General features: G+C 34.9%; 2 protein-coding genes and 1 pseudogene across 2 annotated transcripts; 2 read left to right on the forward strand and 1 right to left on the reverse strand.

Annotated features, from left to right (window-relative positions):
* The first annotated feature begins 14,233 nt into the window (after window positions 1-14,233).
* Window positions 14,234-15,666, forward strand: LOC143541830 (1-aminocyclopropane-1-carboxylate oxidase homolog 1-like). The gene is made up of 3 exons (XM_077034546.1): window positions 14,234-14,806; window positions 14,882-15,203; window positions 15,344-15,666. Exons 1-3 carry the CDS (start codon window positions 14,280-14,282, stop codon window positions 15,593-15,595), a joined length of 1,101 nt encoding a protein of 366 aa, XP_076890661.1. The 5' UTR covers window positions 14,234-14,279; the 3' UTR covers window positions 15,596-15,666.
* A 507-nt stretch (window positions 15,667-16,173) lies between these two features.
* On the forward strand, window positions 16,174-17,806 carry LOC143541806 (1-aminocyclopropane-1-carboxylate oxidase homolog 1-like). Its single transcript, XM_077034533.1, has 3 exons — window positions 16,174-16,946; window positions 17,042-17,363; window positions 17,466-17,806. The coding sequence occupies exons 1-3, from the start codon at window positions 16,429-16,431 to the stop codon at window positions 17,715-17,717; spliced, it is 1,092 nt and encodes a 363-aa protein (XP_076890648.1). The 5' UTR covers window positions 16,174-16,428; the 3' UTR covers window positions 17,718-17,806.
* Window positions 17,807-21,446: 3,640 nt separating this feature from the next.
* On the reverse strand, window positions 21,447-22,443 carry LOC143541808 (uncharacterized; annotated as a pseudogene).
* Between the last annotated feature and the right edge of the window lie 209 nt (window positions 22,444-22,652).

Consider the following 22,652-nt stretch of genomic DNA (forward strand, 5'->3'; position numbering starts at 1 on the left):
ATTCATAACTTGTCTCAAACATCCTTTGTCTTTCAACATTAAAGCATTAAATTAAAACATCATAAGTCTTCAGATGCCAGATTCTTGTTCAGTGCCATGTGTCTCCTCAAGCGAGCTGCCTCATCCTACTCACCTGCGTGCATACTAAAAGTCAGCTACGCTGAGTGAGTTCTAGATAATCACATAATCATACCATTCACATAACATTATATTCTTTCATTCATACTTTTATACTTTCATACTTTCATACTTTCTTACATTCATACTTTCTTACTTTCATACTTTCTTACTTTCTTTTGTATTAACTTACTTTCATATCTTATGTTATAAAGAGCATTACGCCCTACATTCCTCGAGTATTATTAGGGCTCGGTACCCTCTTTCCTCGAGTATTATTAGGGCTCGGTACCCTCTTTCCTCGAGTATTATTAGGGCTCGGTACCCTTCTTCCTCGAATATTAGTAGGGTTCGGTTCCCTAGTTCTCGAATATTAGTAGGGTTCGATTCCCTCTTCGTTACCACACAACCATACATCATACCTCGAGTATTATTAGGGCTCGGTACCCTTTTCGTAACCATACAACCATACATCATACCTCGAGTATTATTAGGGCTCGGTACCCTTTTCGTAACCATACAACCATACATTATCATTTCTTTCTTCTATTATCTCTATCATGTTCATACACATAATCATACATAACATACTTACCTTATACATAGCGTTACAACCTGACAGTACGTGCAATATCCGAAGATCGTTCACGTACCATCAAGCAATCATCCATACATTTCACATTATCCACATAAGGCATACACTTATCTCTTAGGATAAGTGTATTAACAAACATGTTGAGTATGCACACAGCCCCGAAAACATAACACATAAATGGGGCTAGAAACTCACCTGAACACGGTTACGTTCTCCGTTGATCGTAATCCCTTTCTTCAGTTGTGCACGGCTGACTTACCAACTCAGATCTATCAACAAAATCTCGGGTCTCGGCTTCGAATCTTGATCGGTTAGAATGTGTGTGTTTTGAGTGTGTGAAGAAATAGATGTAAATGAAGATATTTTTGGGGTTTTGGGGGTATTTATATCCCTGAAATCCCATTCTTATATAACCCATCTCAATTAATCCACGTCCAAGACCCGCTCCCTACCCGATACTAATTAATTACGCGAAATCACTAAACATAACTTCTTTTATTCATCATTAAAATTTTTAGGATGTTACATACCATGCAAGCATGTGTGCTCAGTTGCTAGGTTTCTTGGAAGAAATGTTGAACAGTTTGTTGATGAATGTTATCTTAAGGAGACATATTTAAGGACATACTCACACACAATTCCACCCTTGCCTAGTCAAAGGTACTGGCCAAAAGTTGAGCATCCTTTGGACCCTTCTCCCATCAAAATTCAACCAGGGAGACCAAAGACAAAAAGAAAGAAAGATCACTATGAAGATCCTAAGAAGCCAGGTAAATTGACAAAACATGGAGGAGAAATGAGTTGCAGCAACTGCAAAGAAACTGGTCATAACATTAGAAGTTGTACAAAGCCTAAGACTCAAGCCACATCACAAACTAATGCAAGGGGAAGGTCAACAAGGTCAACTCAAGCCACATCACAAACTAATTCAAGGGGAAGGTCAACAATGTCAACTCAAGCCACACGTGAAAGTCAACCAACACAGCAATCAATTGGTTCTAAGAGGCAAAGGGGGATGACAAAAGAGATGTCAAGTCAACCAACACAACAATCAACAAATTCTAAGAGGACAAGGGGGAACACAAAGGTTAAAGGCAAGGAGAAAGCTACTTGATGGTTTCTGGTTTGCAGCCAAGTGGTTAATGCATTTTGGAATGTTTAAGTTTGGTTAATATTTTTTGCAGACATGTGGTATTTTGTAATGTTTATGTATGGAATGTTTTTAATATGTACTGTGGTTAATGTATGGAAATTATGCAGACTTGTGGTTAATGTATGGATAATGTATTTTGCAGACTTATGGAAAATATTAATTGATTATTAGTTGTAGTAATTTAATTGATTATTAGTTGTAGTAATTTTGATCAATTTTATGAAGTTAATATGGTATGGGCATTATGGTCATTTTGACAGTTGGTTTGGTTAAAGTTGTGGACATAATTTGGTTTGGTTGTATTTGTGGGCGTAATCTGGTTTGGTCATATTTGTGGACATAAACTGGTTTGGTCATATTTGTGGTTCATATCTGCACATCTATATCACATGTTATGCAGTAGGTTTGGTCATTTATGAAGTTAATTTGATAGGGGCATTATGATCATTTTGACCAATAAATCTGTTCATTTGGTCAATCTGACATAGAGTCAATGTTTGTGGTTCCTATCTGCACATCTATATCACATGTTATGTAGTAGTCAAAATGTGATTTTGGTAATTGTCAATCTGATATCGACTAATTTTGGTAATTGGTCAATCTGATAAGTATGCCATGTTGGTCAAAAAAAGAAAGTCCATATGAGCATATACACCATGTGCAGATAGAGCATGTTCTTGTAACCATATATCCACATTAACATTAACATCATTAACATATTTTCACACATTAACAGATTGCATAACAACATTAACATATTGCATAACAACATATTCTTGATAGTCAACGGGTCCAAAGGAAACAGATTGCATTCCAACACAAAGTTTTCACACAAATAAAATCCACCAAAGTGCTATGACAACAATTGCAAAACCTAAAACACTATTACTCTTCCAATTGGACTTTTTCATTGACAGTTGAAGCTTCAAATTTTTGTTCTCTTCTTCCAACATCATGTACTTTAATTTTAAATTTTCTATTTGCATCTCTTGATCTTTTATTGAACTGCATTTCTTTAAGAACTCATCAAAATCTTCTTTCCACATGAAGAATTTGCAGTCTTGATTCTAGCCACAAAGAAAGAATTTGTAGTGTTGATTCTAACCACAAAGAAACAATTTGCAAAATTAAACTTGGAAGCTAAATAATGTACTTACAGGCCATAAAGGGCAACTGTAGAATTCATCCCCATTTCGAGAACTTCTGTAACTAGCAACCCTACGAATTGAAATTAAATCGTGTTTGCAGTAGACATTGCCATGTAAATTAAGTTTCAAAATTTTAGGGTTTTTCTTATGAGCAGATGTACAAGATGATGATGAGCTCATTGCGATCAAAATTTTAGTGTGATTAAGGCTTGAGAGTGCAATTGATTCAATTAGGGCTTTTGAGTAATTTGGGGATTTTGATGTATTCGAACGTTGGGGATTTAGGGAGTATGTATAATCAGCTGAGCCGGTCCACGTAGGATGCACAGTCATCTGTATTAGACAACTAGGACGACACATCATCATTTAATTAACGGAGTTTGTAATCCGTTAGTCGCGGACTGGTGGTTTCAACGTATGTGAAAGTTGGGACTACTGCCAGCCAAAATGAAAGTTGGGACCACCGCCGGCAAAAAAAAAAACAGTTGGTACCAATAAAAACCAATTTTCCTATTATATTTAATGATACAATGAACCATATAAAAGGGGTAGGTGAGGGTAGAGGTGGTTTTTTATTACTATATACTTATATGCTCAAACTTATGAACCATATAAAAATAGTTGTGGCTTTTTATTACTATATACTTATATGCTCAAACTTATGAATTGCTCACCAACCTTTGTGTTGACAAACTTTATTTTATGAAATGTTACAGGTTTGACTTGACTCGAGGACTTGATGAAAACGTTACCAAGACCTTTAGGATATTAGTAAAACGAACAATATAAATGTTACTTGTATTCAATTTGTTTGTGTGAACGAGATGTGTTGTTTATTTGATTTGTTGAAATAAAATGAGTTAAATAAATATTGTCACTTTAAATAGTGTCTTGTGTATTTTTCCAATCACGTTCCACCCCGGCATGTTCCGCCGCCTTTGGTCGGGGTGTGACAGATTGGTATCAGAGCCACAAGACTATAGGATAGGTGGTTAGACGTAACGACCTAGTATAGTCTTTACTTTAGGGTCCTTATACGTGTTGCCTATACGTGTTTACCCTACTTGATTGTTCAATGCACTTGTTTATTTTATCAAATCATAAATATACACATACACACACTTTCATAGTACTCCAAGGTATCCTTACCTTAAAACGCAAAAACATTAGATTTTTATTGTGTTTTATGGATCACGAGCTTAAATTGGATCTCGTTGTTTCAAATCTCCTTAAAGATTGTCTCATATGAGAAGACCACTTTAAGTAGTCGAATGCGATCGTTCCGCTCGCCATCCTAATTTTCGGTGTTGAAACAATAGAACTGCGGTGATTCGTGGACTAGTGTTTTGACATGACGTTGTATCTCGATTTATTGTGTTATTATTGTTATTTGAGTCAAAAACATGAAAAGTCGCGGTGGTTCGTGCACATGTTTGGACTCCAACGTAGTGTTTTGTAAATATATTTTTTTTAGAGTTGGAATATCAAGTCATGGTGGTTCATGCACGATTTTTCCATCTTTAAATTGTTAAGACATTGTTTACAAATTTCAAGAATTTATATCATTTTTCCTTTATTTTGTTATAAATTCTTATCACAAGTCTTCATTTATAAATATTACATTTTTCTTATTGTTAATAGTTCTTTTATATCCCAATTTTATATGGTAAAGTTTTACACCAATTTTCTCATTTTGATTTCACAAGAATTTTTATTGTGAATTCCGTTCATTAAAATAAAACCTCTTCGATATAAGTAAAAAAATAAATAAATAAATATATGTATATATATAGTTTGATCTATTCATAATGATTTTTAATATGTCATATATTTTCATTAAAACGATTTACAAAAAAAAATCTTGTTGTATAAATTTCATCATATCAAGAAGGTTTTATGATAAATTTCACCTCAACCTTTCAAGTAAATGTCTTATTGAATAAACCTTAAATTGTCTTTAAAGTCCTTATACAAAATTTTATAAAATTTTATTTTTATAACTACTCCGTTTATTTTGAACGATCCTTTCACAATATTAATTATTTAAACTTTTCACAACGTTCTAATTATATTACATAATACCCATGGTAGAATTCTCATTACCTAAAATCTATTTTACAACAACTTTCACTATGCGTTTTTGCTTCATTATAAATTTTCACCAATAAAACTTGCATCTTATGATACAACTCGTTTTAAATTTCTTATGGTAGTTTCGCTTTGATTTTTCAAGAAAATTCGCAAACTTATAGTTTGTAACTTTCTTGAAATCCTCACGCAAAACTCATAGAAAATTTATTTTTAAAAAAATATAAAAAAAAATCGTTTACTTGTGATTTCTCGATTTACAATGCCGGTCATTTTAACTTACCATGATATTTTTGTTACACGATATTAAATAACGAACTTGGTAAAAAAGGGGATTTCATTTCGCAACTTTATATTTCCAAGACGACATTCATCATTTAATATTAAAATCTCATAACAAATTTTGACATTCAATTTACGTATTTTAAATTTCCTCATAAGCAAAAAAAATTATTTTAATCTTTATAAAAAAAAAGAGGTGTGTGATTCACACACTCGGATTTCAAAAAATATCTATTTATATAATATATATACTTATACATATATTAACTTTTAATTTTAATTATCAAAATTTTCATTGATACTTCAAATATTATTTATAAATTATGATATCTTCAGTTTAATACTTATTATGAGTCAAAAGTTTCCCTAAACGCATCCACAAGTTCCCAAACACCTGTATCCCATCTCAAACTACCGCCTTAAATCAAACCACCCTTCAACTTCAAAAGTTTCCCGAGCACTCAAAATCTCTCCTCGATATGAACGAAACCTAACACATCAACGTTATATCCTCACCAACTCAAACCCCATGCAAAATCCAAGATGTACAACATTAACCCAACAAAAGGCCTTAAATACCGACACTCCCACGCCAAGAAAACCTATCAAACTCACTATCCTAATACTTCAAAGACACCGACAAACACACTCACGAATGCCTTGAACATATACAAACCAAAGTTTACCCAACTAAGACTCAAAACCCTTCGACCCATACTAGGTCAAGTCACAAACCATATCGCCACAATATTTCTCATCCAACTATAGAGTTTGATATCAAAATAGCAACCCAAACACTCCTTACAAAATACATGTATAAACCAAGTCTCAACCCAAACTAGCCAAGATCAAAATTATCCAACCCATCAACTTAACCCGAGCTCAAATAAGCCAAACCTCATCCTAATAGCCAACCACTACTCACACAAATCATCCAAGCTTAACCACTCAAAAGTCCTAAACTCAACAAACCTCATAAATCCAACTCAAGAAAACCCAATTACGCAAGTCAATCGAAACATACTCACTCTTCACCAAATTTCCAAACCATTCACCATCCGAAGCCTAAAACCTCTCCATACACACGCAAGCTTCGCTTTACCCTTAAAATTTTATATATATGTGTGTGTGTGTATTTATACGTACATACAACTAGTGTATTTATAACAACCTCATGTATTCAAATAATCGCTTTTAAATTATAAACTTTTACAAAAAAAAGGATGATTTACGTATTATTATACTCACATTTTATAAATCACCATTGAAAAATAGATATTGTCAAGACAAAAATTTAATTATGAGGATTTGTTTTCAAAGAAATTTATTAAACGATTACATGTATAATTTCAAGGCTTTAAATATTGTCACCCAAGGTGATAAATCTTTTAATAACTTTATAAATCGAGGTTTCATTTTGAATGTTGAATGCGAAAATTTATTTAGTAATAAATTACAACTTTTCTCATATTGCATAAACTCAATGACCATGGCTTTGCAAATCTTTTGGGACGCATTTATAAATATTTTATATTGTTACACAAATTTTTGCTCAATAACGATTTACGCAAACTATTACTTCTTATTATCGCAAGCACTATTTTATAAATATTTTTTTTATCACAACCGCGATATATTGATATTATTATATTCATTTTTTCTTGGAAACAATAAAACGAATTTACTTGAGATTTCATTTTCAATGTTATTCTTATATTTTCAATGAGCATATAAAACGCGATTTACATATTTAGACATTAATTCGAGTCTCACGATTATTGCGATTTTCTTTTCATTTGATGAGATGTTTCGATGACAATATTATGCCCATGAGATTTTATTTTTGGTGTTTTGATTTGACCGAATCCAAGCTATTCAACAACAATTTGTGTAATACTTTCAAAACTTTAACTTCGCCAAAAATCTCGTTTATCATTTAAACGATATTTTCATGACTATGTTGTTTATATTTGAGCATTTATGTAAACACGATTCTATACATTATTCTATATCATTTTATCTAATCTATCAACGACCTATGTGTGGCTGACTACAAGTTTTGGCGCTATTAGAAACCGTTATTATAATGACGATTATATAAATGGTTTTACAATAGTGGCCGTATTCACGTTTTATCACATTTCATCGATTGTTTTGGTTATTAATCAATACTATTTTATTTATATTGATGCACGTATGTGTCACCCCAAAGAAACTCACCTCATTCTCATGTTATCACATTTCATGTAATCATATCCTCAAATACTTATAACCTCAAGTTTGTTCACGTGTGAAATTCATCGTACGACGTTATTGCAAGTTGTATAATCGTTTATCCCAACTCTATATGATCATTTATTGGACTTTTCATTTCTATTTATCGAGTTTCATCTTATCAATTTCATTTATTACCTCGATTTATAAACTTTGGTAACTATCTTGATGACTTTTGACTTCGAATCTTTTTTCATATTGTTTACCCTAAATTTTTCTTATCTAAATTGATCGTCTTTACTTAATTTAAGCCGAATTGTTATTTTTCGCCTTGTTTATATTCTAAGACTTTAAACTGTTTCATTTATATATCCCATTTTCCTACTTATTAAAAAGTCAAATCCCGAAATTCTCAACCGCTAGTACTGTTTTGTCAATATTGATAAAATTCAATAAATTTATTTACTCATCTATTATTTAAAGATTTCAAAATAATATGTCTCTTAAGCCACACAATGGAACGAACCATGTGGACCATACGACGATCTAAATAATTATGGGTGCACACTTAATTATCGAAATCCCCGTATGGAAGCCATAGTAAGTACACTTGTGTGCGATAACTCAGACTCGAGGATGATGGCAGAAAAACGATGGAAATGAGAATTGTGATAAAGGCATGGTGGATACGCCGCTGGTACATCCTAAATATAAGTGCCTTTATTGTGTTTCTCATTTGTAGCGTTTTTCAAATCATGCAAGGATTTGACGTTATTCGTTTGCTTAAAATTTGTTCATGCAATTATCTTATTAAAGACAACATTCGTTAATAATTACTTTTCTTTAAGTTTATTTTAATTTCGGGACGAAATTTTCAAAAACTTGGGGATACTGTGACATTCGTCAAATTTAGATCTCGAATTATATTCGTTTTTGTAAACTTTTAATACGTAAACCCAACTCAATACTTTTAAAACCATATTTAATTATTATATAATATTATTATATACCTCGACCATAAAACGATGTTCGTCATATTATAGTGTCGCTAGGAAATCATAGAGGGTTTAAAATGATTTTCGTAAACTAGTTATAAGCTTTAGAAACCTTTTAACTCGTTTTAAACATTGATTGAAACTTGGGGGGGGGGGGGGGCTGTTATGAAAATATGCATACATATATAACAAAACCTAACCCTAAAACATAAACATAACACCCAGCCGCACCCCCATCTTCTTCTCCAAATTCCGGCAGCCGCCTCCGACGACCCCAGCCACCTCCGGCAACCTCCGCCGCAGCCACCTCTGCCGGTCAACACCACCACCGAACACCACCTGCCCCCTATACCTCCGACGCGACACCACCACTACCCCTCGGCTTTTCCGGCAGCCCCACAACACCCAAAACTCTCCAGCCTCGTTTTTCCGGTGACCGGAAAACCGGCCACCGGTGTACGGCCGCCATGTCACATCGCAGCTCTCTCTATCTCTCTCGGCTCTCTCCTTCTCGGTCTCTCTTTCTCCGGCGCGCTCTCTCTCCACCTCGTCTCGCTCTCTCTCATCTCTCTCTCTCTCTCACTCCGCCTCGTCTCTCTCTCTCTCTCTTTCTCTCCGCCTTGTCTCTCTCTGTACCATTTTTTCGGCGCACCTCCGGAATCGGCTCCGGCGAGCCCTTGTGTTCCTCCTCTCCGGCTTCGAGTTCAGGTATTGAACTTGTTTGTGACTTTCAGTTTAACTGGTAATTAATCGAGCTAATCGGATCTGGGTTTTAATTTGTTTTGGAAATGATGATGCTAAGTGTAAGGGTTAAGATTATTTTTTCCTAAATCCTAATTAGATGGTCGTTTAGAGCGGTTAGTTGGTGCGTGTGTTTAAGCTTGAGGTCACGGGTTCGATTTCCTTATGTGACCAACTTTGGTTGTTTTTGTTAACAAATTATTCAAGTTAATATTAACATTATATTTATTATCTAGATTTTATTATTATTATTATCATTATTTTTATAAATACTAAAGTTGTTATTAATATTATTAAGGATCATATTGTTATTATTTATTAAAATCATATTTTATCATTAATTACTAGCAACAATATTATTATAGTTAAATTGTGAACTGGTTTAGAAATCGAACCAACATCGAGTATGGTATCGTTATTAATATCAATATTATTTATTATTATTATTATCATTTTTATCAACAACATTATAATTAATATAAGGATTTCTATTCTATAACTATTAATAATTGTATTATTAATAATAATTATTGTTATAATTATTATATTATATTAGTATTATAAAAATAATTATTGTTATTATTATTAACATCATTATCTTATATATATATAAAACATATTTTAAAATCATTATTATCATTTCTATCTTTATAATTAATAACATCATTATAAGCTTTATTATCTATTCATTTTTATATAACCGAGCTCTTGATTTAAAACCCGCCTCGCTTCTATTTAATATTGGTTTATAGTTATTTAAAAGCCCAATAAAATAATATCATTTTATTTTAATTGTCATTTAAATACGAGTCCCTAACCATTAACAAATTAACCGATAATCCGATTTACAACCGAACCGTCCCATTCAATGTTTCCAATATAGTTTCATTATGGTTTCAAGTTCATTAATATATTTTATTTATTCGTTTCAATTAGCTTTCAAGTCGGATTCGTTCGTTTCGTTTACAAGCTTTCTATTTATCGATCATTTATTATTTCCCGATTCGTCAATCGAGGTGAGTACTTTCATACCCATTTTTCCATTTTCCGTTTTGGGGTGACATTTCATACTTATCAAACTAAATGCTTTATTTACTTGAATCTTAAACCCACAAACGTGATTGTATACCTTAAATGAATAATTGCTCGATTTTGTGTTCTATGCTTATTTGTCTATGTGTTTATCGCTTTTGGTTGGTGGAAGTCTATTAAATCCTAGACTACTTGGCATCCCCTTGTAGCAAGGTGTCGTTAACGTAATGCAATTAACGATATTCTATTAAATCCTAGACTACTTGGCAACCCCTTGTAGCTAGGTGGCGCTAACGTAATTCTATTAGTGATTATCAATTTATCCAAGTTGTTGCTTTTATTTATCGTTTCGTATACAAGTTTGTGGCTTTTTATTACTATATACTTATATGCTCAAACTTATGAATTGCTCACCAACCTTTGTGTTGACAAACTTTATTTTATGAAATGTTACAGGTTTGACTTGACTCGAGGACTTGATGAAAACGTTACCAAGACCTTTAGGATATTAGTAAAACGAACAATATAAATGTTACTTGTATTCAATTTGTTTGTGTGAACGAGATGTGTTGTTTATTTGATTTGTTGAAATAAAATGAGTTAAATAAATATTGTCACTTTAAATAGTGTCTTGCGTATTTGTCCAATCACGTTGCACCCCGGCATGTTCCGCCGCCTTTGGTCGGGGTATGACAGATCCCTAAGCTCATCTTAGGTCCGGTTTATACCCGATTCCATCCGGATCTCGTGACTTAAACGGTTTAACGGTGTCGGCTCGTTGTTTCGCGATTATATCTAACGAGTTTAAGTAAATAAAACATCATACTAGTATTACCTCGGGTCAGGATCGTTTTCCTTCTTGGTTTCGGCTAGAGAGAAAGCTTAAGTGTGTGTTTTGGGTGGTGTATGGAATATGTGTGAATAAGGATTAAATGGAGATTAAGGGTTTATATATTTAGGGATCATGGGCTCAAGCCCATGGACTCTCCTTCTTTCTTTCATAACCCAAGTCCATAACCCATACCCATTTACCCAACACTAGCCCAACTCATATTCTATTTATCTAAACCGGTAACGACCCACTATAAAATAGACGAAATTTATTTTATTATTATAACCGAAAGTAGGATGTTACAAATAAAAACCAATTTCTTCAAATAATTAAATAAAAATGCATTAAAATTAAAAAGAAATACAAAAAAATACATAACTAAAAATATAAAAAAAAAACATATAGCTCGGTTGGCGTACATGTTTAGGTTCGGGTCGGGAAATTGAAACGGATAGCTCGGTTGGTTTAGGTTCATCGGGTTCCATTGTAAGTTCACGTTCGGTTGGTTTTGTGAAGCATGGTGTTGACCGAAAGGAGGGAATGGGTGGTTCGGTTGGTTCGGGTTGTTTCTAGGATTCATTTTGCATATACATATATATACACACACACAACATATACATATACATATACATATACATATACATATACATATACATATACATATACATATACATATACATATACATATACATATATCACACAACATATATACATATACATATACATATATATACACACACAACATATATACATATACATATACATATATATACACACACAACATGTAATATAATAATATTATTATTTTCTTCACCCAGGTGACAATAACACCCCGCCCCCGCCCCTTTTCGCTCACTTATCGCCAGGGGCGGTTGTTCGCTCCCCTTCGCGCCCAAAATTCGCCTAAATGCCGCCCACTACACATGGCCTTACAGTCAAAAAGTATTTTATTTTGAAACCAACTCGGTTTTCTGGTTCCTTAAACAAAATTCCATTCAAAAATTAGATATCTTGCAAATTAATTAATGTAATGCAAATGCATGTATCTTTCAGACATTTACGGCTTATTTTATTACTTCCTATGTCTCATTATTAGTGTCCACATTTCTTTTTTTATTTGTTTCATTATAAGTGCCCATTTTCAAAATTTATTAGCCAATTTCTAAGTTTACCCTTAAACACACACAACTAACATTAATAAACAATACTGATTGACCCACTTTTCAAGGGCATTATTGTCATTTGGTAAGAAAAAAAAAGTAATCATTCAATCCACCTTAAACTTTGTGTTTTTCAAACATCGACACTTATATTGAGACGGAGGGAGTACATGATAGCAGCTTTGTGTAATAATTAAACCTACTAGTGATATATTTACGGGATTACATACCTAGTTATATGTACATATAACTATGCATGGTACTTTGTGGATTGAGATATTCTATTTGTAGTGGTGTATGAATGTATGAGGTGCATGTCGCCATGGTGCTCCACTAGCTTACAGCTATTATTATCATTTCTCATTGTCTCAAAAAGAATGGAGTAAATGATTAAATGAAGAAGTAAACACCAAAGGATTTGGATAGCAACTTTCACAGGAGATAACCAGTGGCAGATCTATACATAAATTTTTAAGGGTAACGTTTAAAATTCTTTTTACCGTATTTTATACAATGTATACGAACCAAAAATAGAAACACGATACACGGGGTGCAAATTTCTCCTATTCGGTTTTTAAAAGCTTGAAATCGAGTCATTACACCATGTTCTTTTACTTTATCGGACGTTTCTCTTTCGACTACACAAATTAAAGCACTCATTTGCTTTTGCAAACTCGTATTGATAAGTTTCATTTAAGAAAAAACATATTTCAACGGTTGTGGTTGCAATCGGTAAACCAACACTAGCTTCAATATTTGATTAAAAAAAAGGTGGTGTATTTCCTATTACCAACATTACACGAGCAAGGTCACACATTCATCTAATTTTTAAAATTTATCATCTACCTTTACAATGTGATAAAAGCCGTATGATCACCTGAAATAACCAATCTTTCTTCATTGCTAAAATCATTCGGATACATTTTCGAAAATGCCACTATCTTAGATATGTCAAAATTGAAAAACGAATATTAAGATTTAAACTAGACATATTTTCTAACAAACTAGTTAAGACCTCACTAAATCTATTTCCAAGTTCTTGAATTTGCATATCCCAACATGTTTTAAAATTTTCAACCTCAAAGTGATGATTATGTTGAACCTGTTTCTGTTTGATGTTTGTCGTTCAAACAAAAAAAAGGTTAATGGTTGCTATTTGCTCTGGGCTACAAACTTTGTTTGGGTTTTATTTGATTTGAACTTTTAAAAAACGATGATTCTGTTGAGCCTGTTCTTTTTGAGTATGTTTATGTTTAATGTTTCTCGTTCAAGCAAAAGAAAAAAAATTAGTTGTTTTTATTTGCTTTGGGCTATAAATTTGTTTGGCCTTTATTTAATTTGAACTATTTAGTTGGTTGACCTTTAAACAAATAAGGGTAACGTAAAATTTTTTCAGGGGTAGCGAAATACGAAACCGACCAAAAAACAAAACTTACAGTGTTGGACAAAAGTTGAGGGGTAGCGGATGCTACCCCTTACCCTTCCTTATGAAGTGCATCCGCCACTGGACTCCGAACACCTTTTGGATTACTACCATTGATCAGATCTGCAATACATAAACGCCTTAGTCTTGCCACAAGGAGTGAATTCTTCCGGTGATAAACCTCTGGCGTTATAATAAATGTATGCTTAATCGTCGAAAAATAAGTGTGTAAAAGAAAGAGTACAAAGAGAGTCACTGCAATATGATGAGTGGTCACATAAACAGGTACTACACATTAGTCATTTCAATCACTTTAGACACTTTAACAAAATTCCATCATAAATTATGGAACATGCTAATATCTTTACTTTTAGAGACATGATATCAACAATTATATGACCATGGTACTTTGTTTGTTGACATATATACTTTTTCTAGTGGTACTCCACTAACATAGTTATTATAACTTCTTGGTGAATATCTTCCAAACACAAAGAAAATGGCCCTCACTAGCACCTTTGGAACCCAACCGGACTATGAGCGAAAAGCAGAGCTAAAGGCGTTTGACGAAACCAAAACCGGTGTCAAAGGACTTGTTGATTCTGGAATAACGGAGGTCCCTAGAATATTCCGTCTACCTTCACCCGAAAACCTCAACTCCCAACAAACACAACTAACTCTTCCAACCATAGACCTCCAAGGAATCAATGAAGATCCTATACGACGTAGAGAGGTGATCGAGGAAGTGAAGGGTGCTTCAGAGAGCTGGGGATTCTTTCAGATAGTGAATCATGGGATTAATATTAATATTTTGGAGGAGATGTTAAAAGGAGTGAGGGATTTTAATGAGCAAGACACTGAGGTGAAGAAGCAGTGGTACACAAGGGATTTTAGCGGGAAGACAAGAATGGTGTACCATAGCAACCATGACTTGTATGCTGCACCGGTGACTAATTGGCGCGACACCTTTTACATCACCATGGCTCCTAACCCTCCCCAACCACATGACTTGCCACCACATTGCAGGTTTGATATTATTGTAAAGGTTTAAATAAGAAGTTATTAAATGTACTCTTTTAACATTTGGTATAATTGTTGTAGGGATATTTTGTTTGAGTATTCGAAACAAGTGATGAAAATTGGAGTTTGTTTATTTGAGTTAATGTCTGAGGCTCTTGGGCTTGACCCTAATCGCCTTTTCAACATGGGATGTGTCGATGGGCTTGCGTTTGTTTGTCATTATTATCCTTCTTGTCCACAACCTGAATTAACAATAGGCAGCCCAAGCCACACGGATAGCACTTTCATCACTATTCTTTTGCAAGATCATATTGGTGGCCTCAAGGTCTTTTATCAGAATCAGTGGATTGATGTTCCTCCGGTACCAGGTGCTCTTGTAGTGAACGTTGGAGATCTTTTACAGGCATATATCTATCTCCCTCTCTCAAGTTAAAATTTTGATTTGCTTGTCTATTATAGTATAAACATATTTTAGTTGTCAAACATACTTAGACATTTAAAGGATTATGTATTAAAATATGGGCATTTTATGGAACTTGCCAGTTGATTTCAAACGACAAGTTTGTGAGTTCTCAGCACAAAGTGGTGGCAAATAAGGTTGGGCCAAGAGTATCGGTGGCATCCTTCTTTTCCACGGGTTCGGCTCAAACATCAAAGATATACGAGCCTATTAAGGAGTTGTGTTCAGAAGATAATCCAGCCAAGTATAGAAGCACAACGGTAAAAGAATATGTGGAGTACTTCAGGGCAAAGGGAATCGATGGCACTTCTACCCTTTTACATTTCAAGATCTAACTCGTTTAAAAGTCAATTTATGAATATTTGCTACAAGTGAACATTTTTATTCTCATGTTAGTCATTTGATAATGTAATCCAATAATCCATCTTGAAACACTTCTTTTATCTCGTAGGCTTGAACTTCTACTTAATATAATGTTGTGTGTTATCATTAGTGGAGAATGGAGACATTGAACAATAGTATTGCAAGCTTTTATATATTTATAATTAAAAGAAAAAAAGACGGATGCGTAATTTTCCTATAAAAGATGAGAATCTTAAACAGTCTACTTAATTCGCGGTCCAAACAAACTAAAAGGCAAATAATTTGAGGGTTTTCGTTGAAACACTATGTCTGATTTTAAAAGACTTAAAATTATGGGTTTCCTTCGAAACATTATGTTTGGAACGTGACTGAACTTGACAGTCACGTTTTTACTTTCTAGTTAAACACTACACATAGTCCTATGTGATACTTTCGATGCCATTAACTCTTTTGAACAATATTTTCCTATGGAATATTTATAGATATTTAAAATGTTAATTTATGTCGACTACTTTTCAAGTACATTAAATAAGCCAAATATTGTTTTTGAGATTTTTCAACACCAAAAATAGTATAAAGTTAAAACAAAATTTGTCGTATTAGTCTATAAAAGAACCACATATCATTATCATATTATCATGTGTGAGTTGTCCTTCAATCTTGGCAACTGAAGTTTTGTCTGTTTGGATACTTCTATTACACATAGGAGGCATACTTTTGTTTTAGTTTCTCTTCATGATAATAAATTGATAAACACACATTTAATACATATCACTTCCAAGTTTTTTGTTTTCTCAAAACCAAAATGGCCACTTCTACCTTCCAATGGGACTATGACCGAAAAGCGGAGCTTAGTGCATTCGACAAAACCAAAACCGGCGTGAAAGGACTTGTTGATTCTGGAGTAACCGAAGTCCCTAGAATATTTCGTCTACCTTCACCCGAAAACCTCAACTCCCCACAAACACAACTAACTCTTCCCACCATAGACCTTGAAGGAATCAATGAAGACCTTATACGACGTAAGGAGGTGATTAAGGAAGTGAAGGATGCGTCGGAGAGGTGGGGTTTCTTTCAGATAGTGAATCATGGAATCCTGGTTAATGTTTTGGACGAGATGATAAAAGGAATGAAGGATTTTCATGAGCAAGACACGGAGGTGAAGAAGCATTGGTACAAAAGAGAGGTGAATGGGAAGAGTAGGGTGGTGTATAATAGTAACTTCGACTTGTACACTGGACCGGTGACTAACTGGCGAGACACAGTCTATATCACCATGGCTCCTAACCCGCCACAACCACATGAGTTGCCACCATCTTGCAGGTTTTAAGTTTTAAGTCTGAACGTTTCATCCATTTTATAACTCTCTTTAGTAACTAACTCTTCATTTGTTTGTTTTCGTCGGGATATTGTTGTAGAGATGTTTTGTTGGATTACTCTAAACTAATGATGGAACTTGGAGTTTGTTTATTTGAGTTAATGTCGGAGTCTCTTGGGCTCAAACTTGATCACCTTTTCGACATGGGATGTGCTGACGGGCTTGGTGTTCAAGGTCATTACTATCCTTCTTGCCCTCAACCTGAATTAACAATAGGGTCACCATGTCACACCGACAATGATTTCATCACGATTCTTCTCCAAGATGGTATTGGTGGCCTCAAGGTCTTGTATCAGAATCAATGGACTGATGTTCCTCATACGCCTGGAGCTCTTATTGTAAACGTCGGAGATTTTTTGCAGGCATCTCTCATTCCTTCATCTTTCTCCATACATAAATATGGTTTATTATATAGTATTGTCTTAAGGTTGTATAGTTAATTAAAATACAATGTAACTTTTCAGCTAATTACAAACGATAGGTTTGTGAGTTCGCAACACAAAGTGGTGGCAAACAAGGTTGGGCCAAGAGTATCGGTGGCATCGTTCTTTACCACGGGTGCGATGGAGACATCGAAGGTATATGCACCCATCGCCAAGCTGCTTTCAGAAGATAATCCAGCCAAGTATAGAGGCACAACACTTAAAGAATATGTAAATCACTATAGAGCAAAGGGGCTTGATGGCACTTCTTCACTATTGCATTTCAAGATCTAACTCGTCCAAACGTCAATTTATGAATCTTTAATGAGTAAAAGCTATATTTTTTTATGTTCACCGTGTCGTCAAGTAATTTGTATTGATATGTGAAGCAATTGTATTGAAATACTTATTGTGTTGTTGCGATTTTAAGAAGAATTTGATTATGTTGTTTGGTTGGTATATGTTGGAAACTTGGTTTATTGGTTTGACAAACTCTCATTTGAAATCCATCAAAAGAGTTCATTTACAAGGTCGACGCGTGCCTACACCCATTAACGTATGGCTACACCACCTGTGAGGTTTTTGGGTAAGACCAGATGAGACAGATGGCTGGAAAATTCATTATCAGACCGGTGTATTGCTACGAGCGCTATCTAAGTAGTTAGGGTACCGGTATGCGGTTTTAATATATACCTTTCAAAGAATGTGGTGAATTTTCAAGACTTTAATCTCAGTATATCTTGACCCGTTAAGGATTAATTTATCTCAACCATATGAACTAAGTTTAGAATTTACCTTTGATGGGACTCGTAATCACAATGAACATTCCTACTCTAAGAACAAGCCAAAACCGGGCTATGAAAAATCTAAAAACTCGAAAATTGTCTTAACGTTTATCTGCTAGTCTAACAACTCTTTACCAATGCTTCTGAATTCAATAACACAAAACATACAATTCAACAAAAGATTATACTAATGACAAAGGTAAGACATACAATATCGTTGACTGCCATTAAAGTAACTAAAGCTGGACGGGTAACAACAAAAGCAAAAGTTTGCAATTTCTGAACATTAAACTCGAATGACAAAAACTGAACAAAAGGAGTGTTTTCTTTTTCCCTTCATAACCTTGTACAAGTGTCTTTTACTTCTTGTAGGCACCCCAAAATATGGTTGAAATAGCTTCCACTATTACTGCGTCCACAGTCAGTCACACACCTTGAAAAGGCCTGCATAATGACAATTTGATACACATGCAAATTGTCAATACAGATTCTAAGAACCTCAAAATTCAAGAACTACGAAGCATAGATACTTCTATCTGTTGTTGTCAAGTACTATTTATAAAAAATTTAATAATGAAAAACGTGTTTTTATACTCTCTTGAGGGATCCTTTGAAAAAGACCAGGGTGTAGAAGCATGCAATTTGCCATTTGTTCAATTAATTTTTCTTAATATATATGAATAACACGACTCCGACACCCTTGATTTGTTTGTAAAAAAACACATAATGGATTTGAATAACTTGGTTCCATGTGCAGGAACATGTATACGAGTTCATAGAATATGTTAACCTGCACTAGCTTTAAAGCACTTATGAATGAGGCTGGAGCTATACAAACACTACTAACACACTATCAAGAAACCACCAGCGTGTCATACGGGCCAGTACAATGACCACACGGGATCATATGAAAAGCGAAGAATGCTCATATGGCCAAATAGCATGACTCATATGATGCATTTGACTAACAAAAAATGAAAGAAATGACTGACTTGACCACTAACAAAGTCTAATGGCCCATTGGCTCGTATGCACGGCCCAAATGATGCGACAAGCCCTGATGTGCAGACTTGATTTGACTTCATACGGCATGTATGAAATCAAACGGCCCGTATGATATCATATTGCATCATGGCATGTATGAGGTTGAAGGCACGCTGGTATATGATACTGTGGTAGGATATGCATTTAAACCGTTTTAAAGTCCCAATAATCAATAGGGTCTTAATAAACAAAACATGATGATGATTTTCTCTTTAGTAAAGAACTTAAGAACTAATTATCAACATGAACGTATAATTACTTAACTATCCCCAAACTAATGGAATCAATGAAAAATTTGCAGTCTACCATCATCAATATGAAGCTAAACTAAAGCACAAAAATAACACTGCATCAATAAGATCTAACTAACGAAACCATACCGATCTAACGCTAAATATTGTGCATCGACTTCACCAAAGTATCAAGACACCACTAGCGTGCCATACGAGCCATATGACAGTTAAAAAAAACACATGGGGCCATATGAAAAACAAAAAATAAACATATGACCAAGTTGCATGCCTTGTATGATGTGTTTGACTAACAAAAAATCACTTATTTGACCACTAACAAAGTCTAATGTCCCGTATGACCATTTTTTCCCTATAATACGAACCACATGATGTAACAAAACCTAGTGTGCAAACTTGATTTGACTTCATACAGCCCGTATAATATCACATTGCCTGTATGATATAATATGACAGGATATGCATTTAAACCGATTTTAACTCTAAATAACCAATTTAGGGTCCTCCTAATAAACAAAACATGATGATGATTTTCTCTTTAGTCAAGAACTTGCACTAAGAACTAATTATCACAATAAACGTATAACTACCTAACTATCCCAAAACTAATTAAATCAAGTTCAAAACTTTGCAGCCTACCATCATCAATATGAACCTAAACTAAAGCACAAAACTAACATTTCATCAAAACGAATCCATACCAATCTAACGCTGAATATTAAGCATCGACTTCGCCCTATATGAAAAGCATAAATGACCACACAGAGTCATATGAAAAGCAAAAAAAAAAGAACATATGGCCAAGTTGCATGGCTCGTATGATGTGTTTAACTAACGACGAAATGACAGACTTGACCACTAACAAAGTCTAATGACCCATATGACCGTTTGTCGCCCTATAATACGGCCCGTATGATGTATCAAACCCTAGCGTGCAACCTTGATTTAACTTCGCACAGCATGTATGAAATCAAACCGCCCGAATGATATCACATGGCCTGAACAAAGTGGCAGGCACGCTGTGTATGATAGGATATGCATTTAAACCTCCCAATAACCAATTTAGGGTCCTAATAAACAAATCATCATGACGATTTTCTCTTTAGTCAAGAACTTGCACTAAGAACTAATTATCACAATAAACGTATAACTACCCTAACTACCCCGAAACTAATAAAATCTAATTTAAAACTTGTAGTCTACCATCATCAATATGAACCTAAACTAAAGCACAAAAATAACATTGTATCAATACAAATCCAAACTAACGAAACCATACCAATCTAACGCTGAATATTATGTATCGACTTCGCCCTATACGAAAAGCAAAAAATGACCACGCAAAGTCATGAAATGCAAAAAAATGGACATATGGCCAAGTTGCACAGCTCGTATGATGTGTTTACTAACAACGAAATGACAGACATCACCACTAACGAAGTCCAATGTCCCGTATGACCATTTTTCCCCTATAATACGGACCATATGATGTAACAAACCCTAGTTTGCAAACTTGATTTGACTTCATACAGCTCGTATGATTTCACATTGCCTGTATGATATAGCATGACAGGATATGCATTTAAACCAATTTTAACTCCTAATAACCAATTTAAGGTCTAATAAACAAAACATGATGACGATTTTCTCTTTAGTCATGAACTTGCACTAAAAACTATTTATCACAATAAAATATAAATGTATAACTACCAAACTATCCCGAAAGTCCGAAACTAATTAAATCTAATTAAACTTGCATACTTGCAGCAACAATAAGAATAACTATACTTGCAGACTTGCAGCATCAATAAGAACCTAAACTAAAGCACAAAATATCCTTGCATCAAATTAAACGTATAACTACTTAACTATCCCGAAACTAACTAAATCTAACTCAAAACTTGCAGTCTACCATCAATAATATGAATCAAAACAAAACAAAACGAAACCGTACCGATCTAACGGTGAATATTAAGCATACTCTTGGCCTCACTCTGCTCCTCCAACAAATCCTCACTTGCATACTTACTCAACAACTCCATCTTCTTCTTCTCCAACACCATCCTCTCAATCTCCTTCTCGTCCGGCAACGGCACGTGCACCACAAACTCCTTCTCCTTCTCCTCCATCTCCTTCTCCCTCTCCCGTCTCTCCTCCGCCACCACATCCTCCTCCTCCTCAAACAATATCCTCCTCGCCTCACCACCCGCCCCACCCGCACCAACCTCCACAACCTCTCCGCTCTTCACCGCACGCCTCGCCTCCTTCTTAATCTCCTCCATCCTCACCCACTCCGCCACCGCCTCCGCTCTCATCCGCTCCTCCGCACCCCCCTCCACCTTCTCCAACACCCCATCCTCCTCATCCCGATACCCGTAATACCCCGCGTCAATCCGTTTATAAATATCATACCGACTCCTCCGCTTCCTCAACTCCGGCGGCTTCTCAAACAACTCCTTAACACCAGGCAACCTCTTCGCCGCACCGAAGTACCTATACCCGGGCCCACGTCCACTCGGATTCGGTACGTCCACAATATTCCCATCCAAATCAGTCATTTTCGCCGAATACTTATAATAATTCGGTCCGCCTAACTCGACTATTCTCCGCTCCCAATGCACCTTCTCTCGGATAAGTTTATTGATCTCGTCGTTGAGGTCACGGAGACGGTGTTCGCCTAAACCTTCGTTTTGTATCTCGGCGACTTTGCGGCCGATTTCGCGCATGATTTGCTGACGCCATTTGTCGGCGTCGGACAGGTCGCGGCATTCGGACGCGAGGAACGGACGGCGGTCTTTCGGTTTCTTTTTTTCCTCGGCTTTCATTGTTACGAAACGGTTGAGCATTGACTGGGCTTTCTCTTCGTTACGAGCCATGGTTAGATTCGATTGATTGAATTGATTGGATTAAAGGCGAGTGAAAGTGAAACCCTAGGTTGAGAGTTTGGAATTGGGGATTTTGGAGGAAGAAGGGTTTATTATATAACTTTGTATAATATGTTATATATGTGTGTAGTCCTTTGTATTCCTTTTTCGTTAATGTTTAGTCCTTTTGGTTTTGTGATGGTAAATTATAGGATTTGGATCAAATACAAATTAATTGGCTAGACCGGTTAATTAGGTCGAGTACTAATCGGTTGTCAAGCACAA

Source organism: Bidens hawaiensis, unplaced genomic scaffold, assembly GCF_021521415.1.
Source record: "Bidens hawaiensis isolate Kalapana, Puna unplaced genomic scaffold, B.hawaiensis_p1.1 tig00012650_1, whole genome shotgun sequence".
Classification (NCBI taxonomy): Eukaryota; Viridiplantae; Streptophyta; class Magnoliopsida; order Asterales; family Asteraceae; genus Bidens; species Bidens hawaiensis.

Excerpts from the sequence above, each read along its gene's own strand:
- LOC143541830 (XM_077034546.1), top strand. The coding sequence starts at position 14,280 with ATGGCCCTCACTAGCACCTTTGGAACCCAACCGGACTATGAGCGAAAA. Across the intron at positions 14,807-14,881 it reads GACTTGCCACCACATTGCAG|GGATATTTTGTTTGAGTATT; the intron begins GTTTGATATTAT and ends TAATTGTTGTAG. Across the intron at positions 15,204-15,343 it reads ACGTTGGAGATCTTTTACAG|TTGATTTCAAACGACAAGTT; the intron begins GCATATATCTAT and ends GGAACTTGCCAG.
- LOC143541806 (XM_077034533.1), top strand. The coding sequence starts at position 16,429 with ATGGCCACTTCTACCTTCCAATGGGACTATGACCGAAAAGCGGAGCTT. Across the intron at positions 16,947-17,041 it reads GAGTTGCCACCATCTTGCAG|AGATGTTTTGTTGGATTACT; the intron begins GTTTTAAGTTTT and ends ATATTGTTGTAG. Across the intron at positions 17,364-17,465 it reads ACGTCGGAGATTTTTTGCAG|CTAATTACAAACGATAGGTT; the intron begins GCATCTCTCATT and ends GTAACTTTTCAG.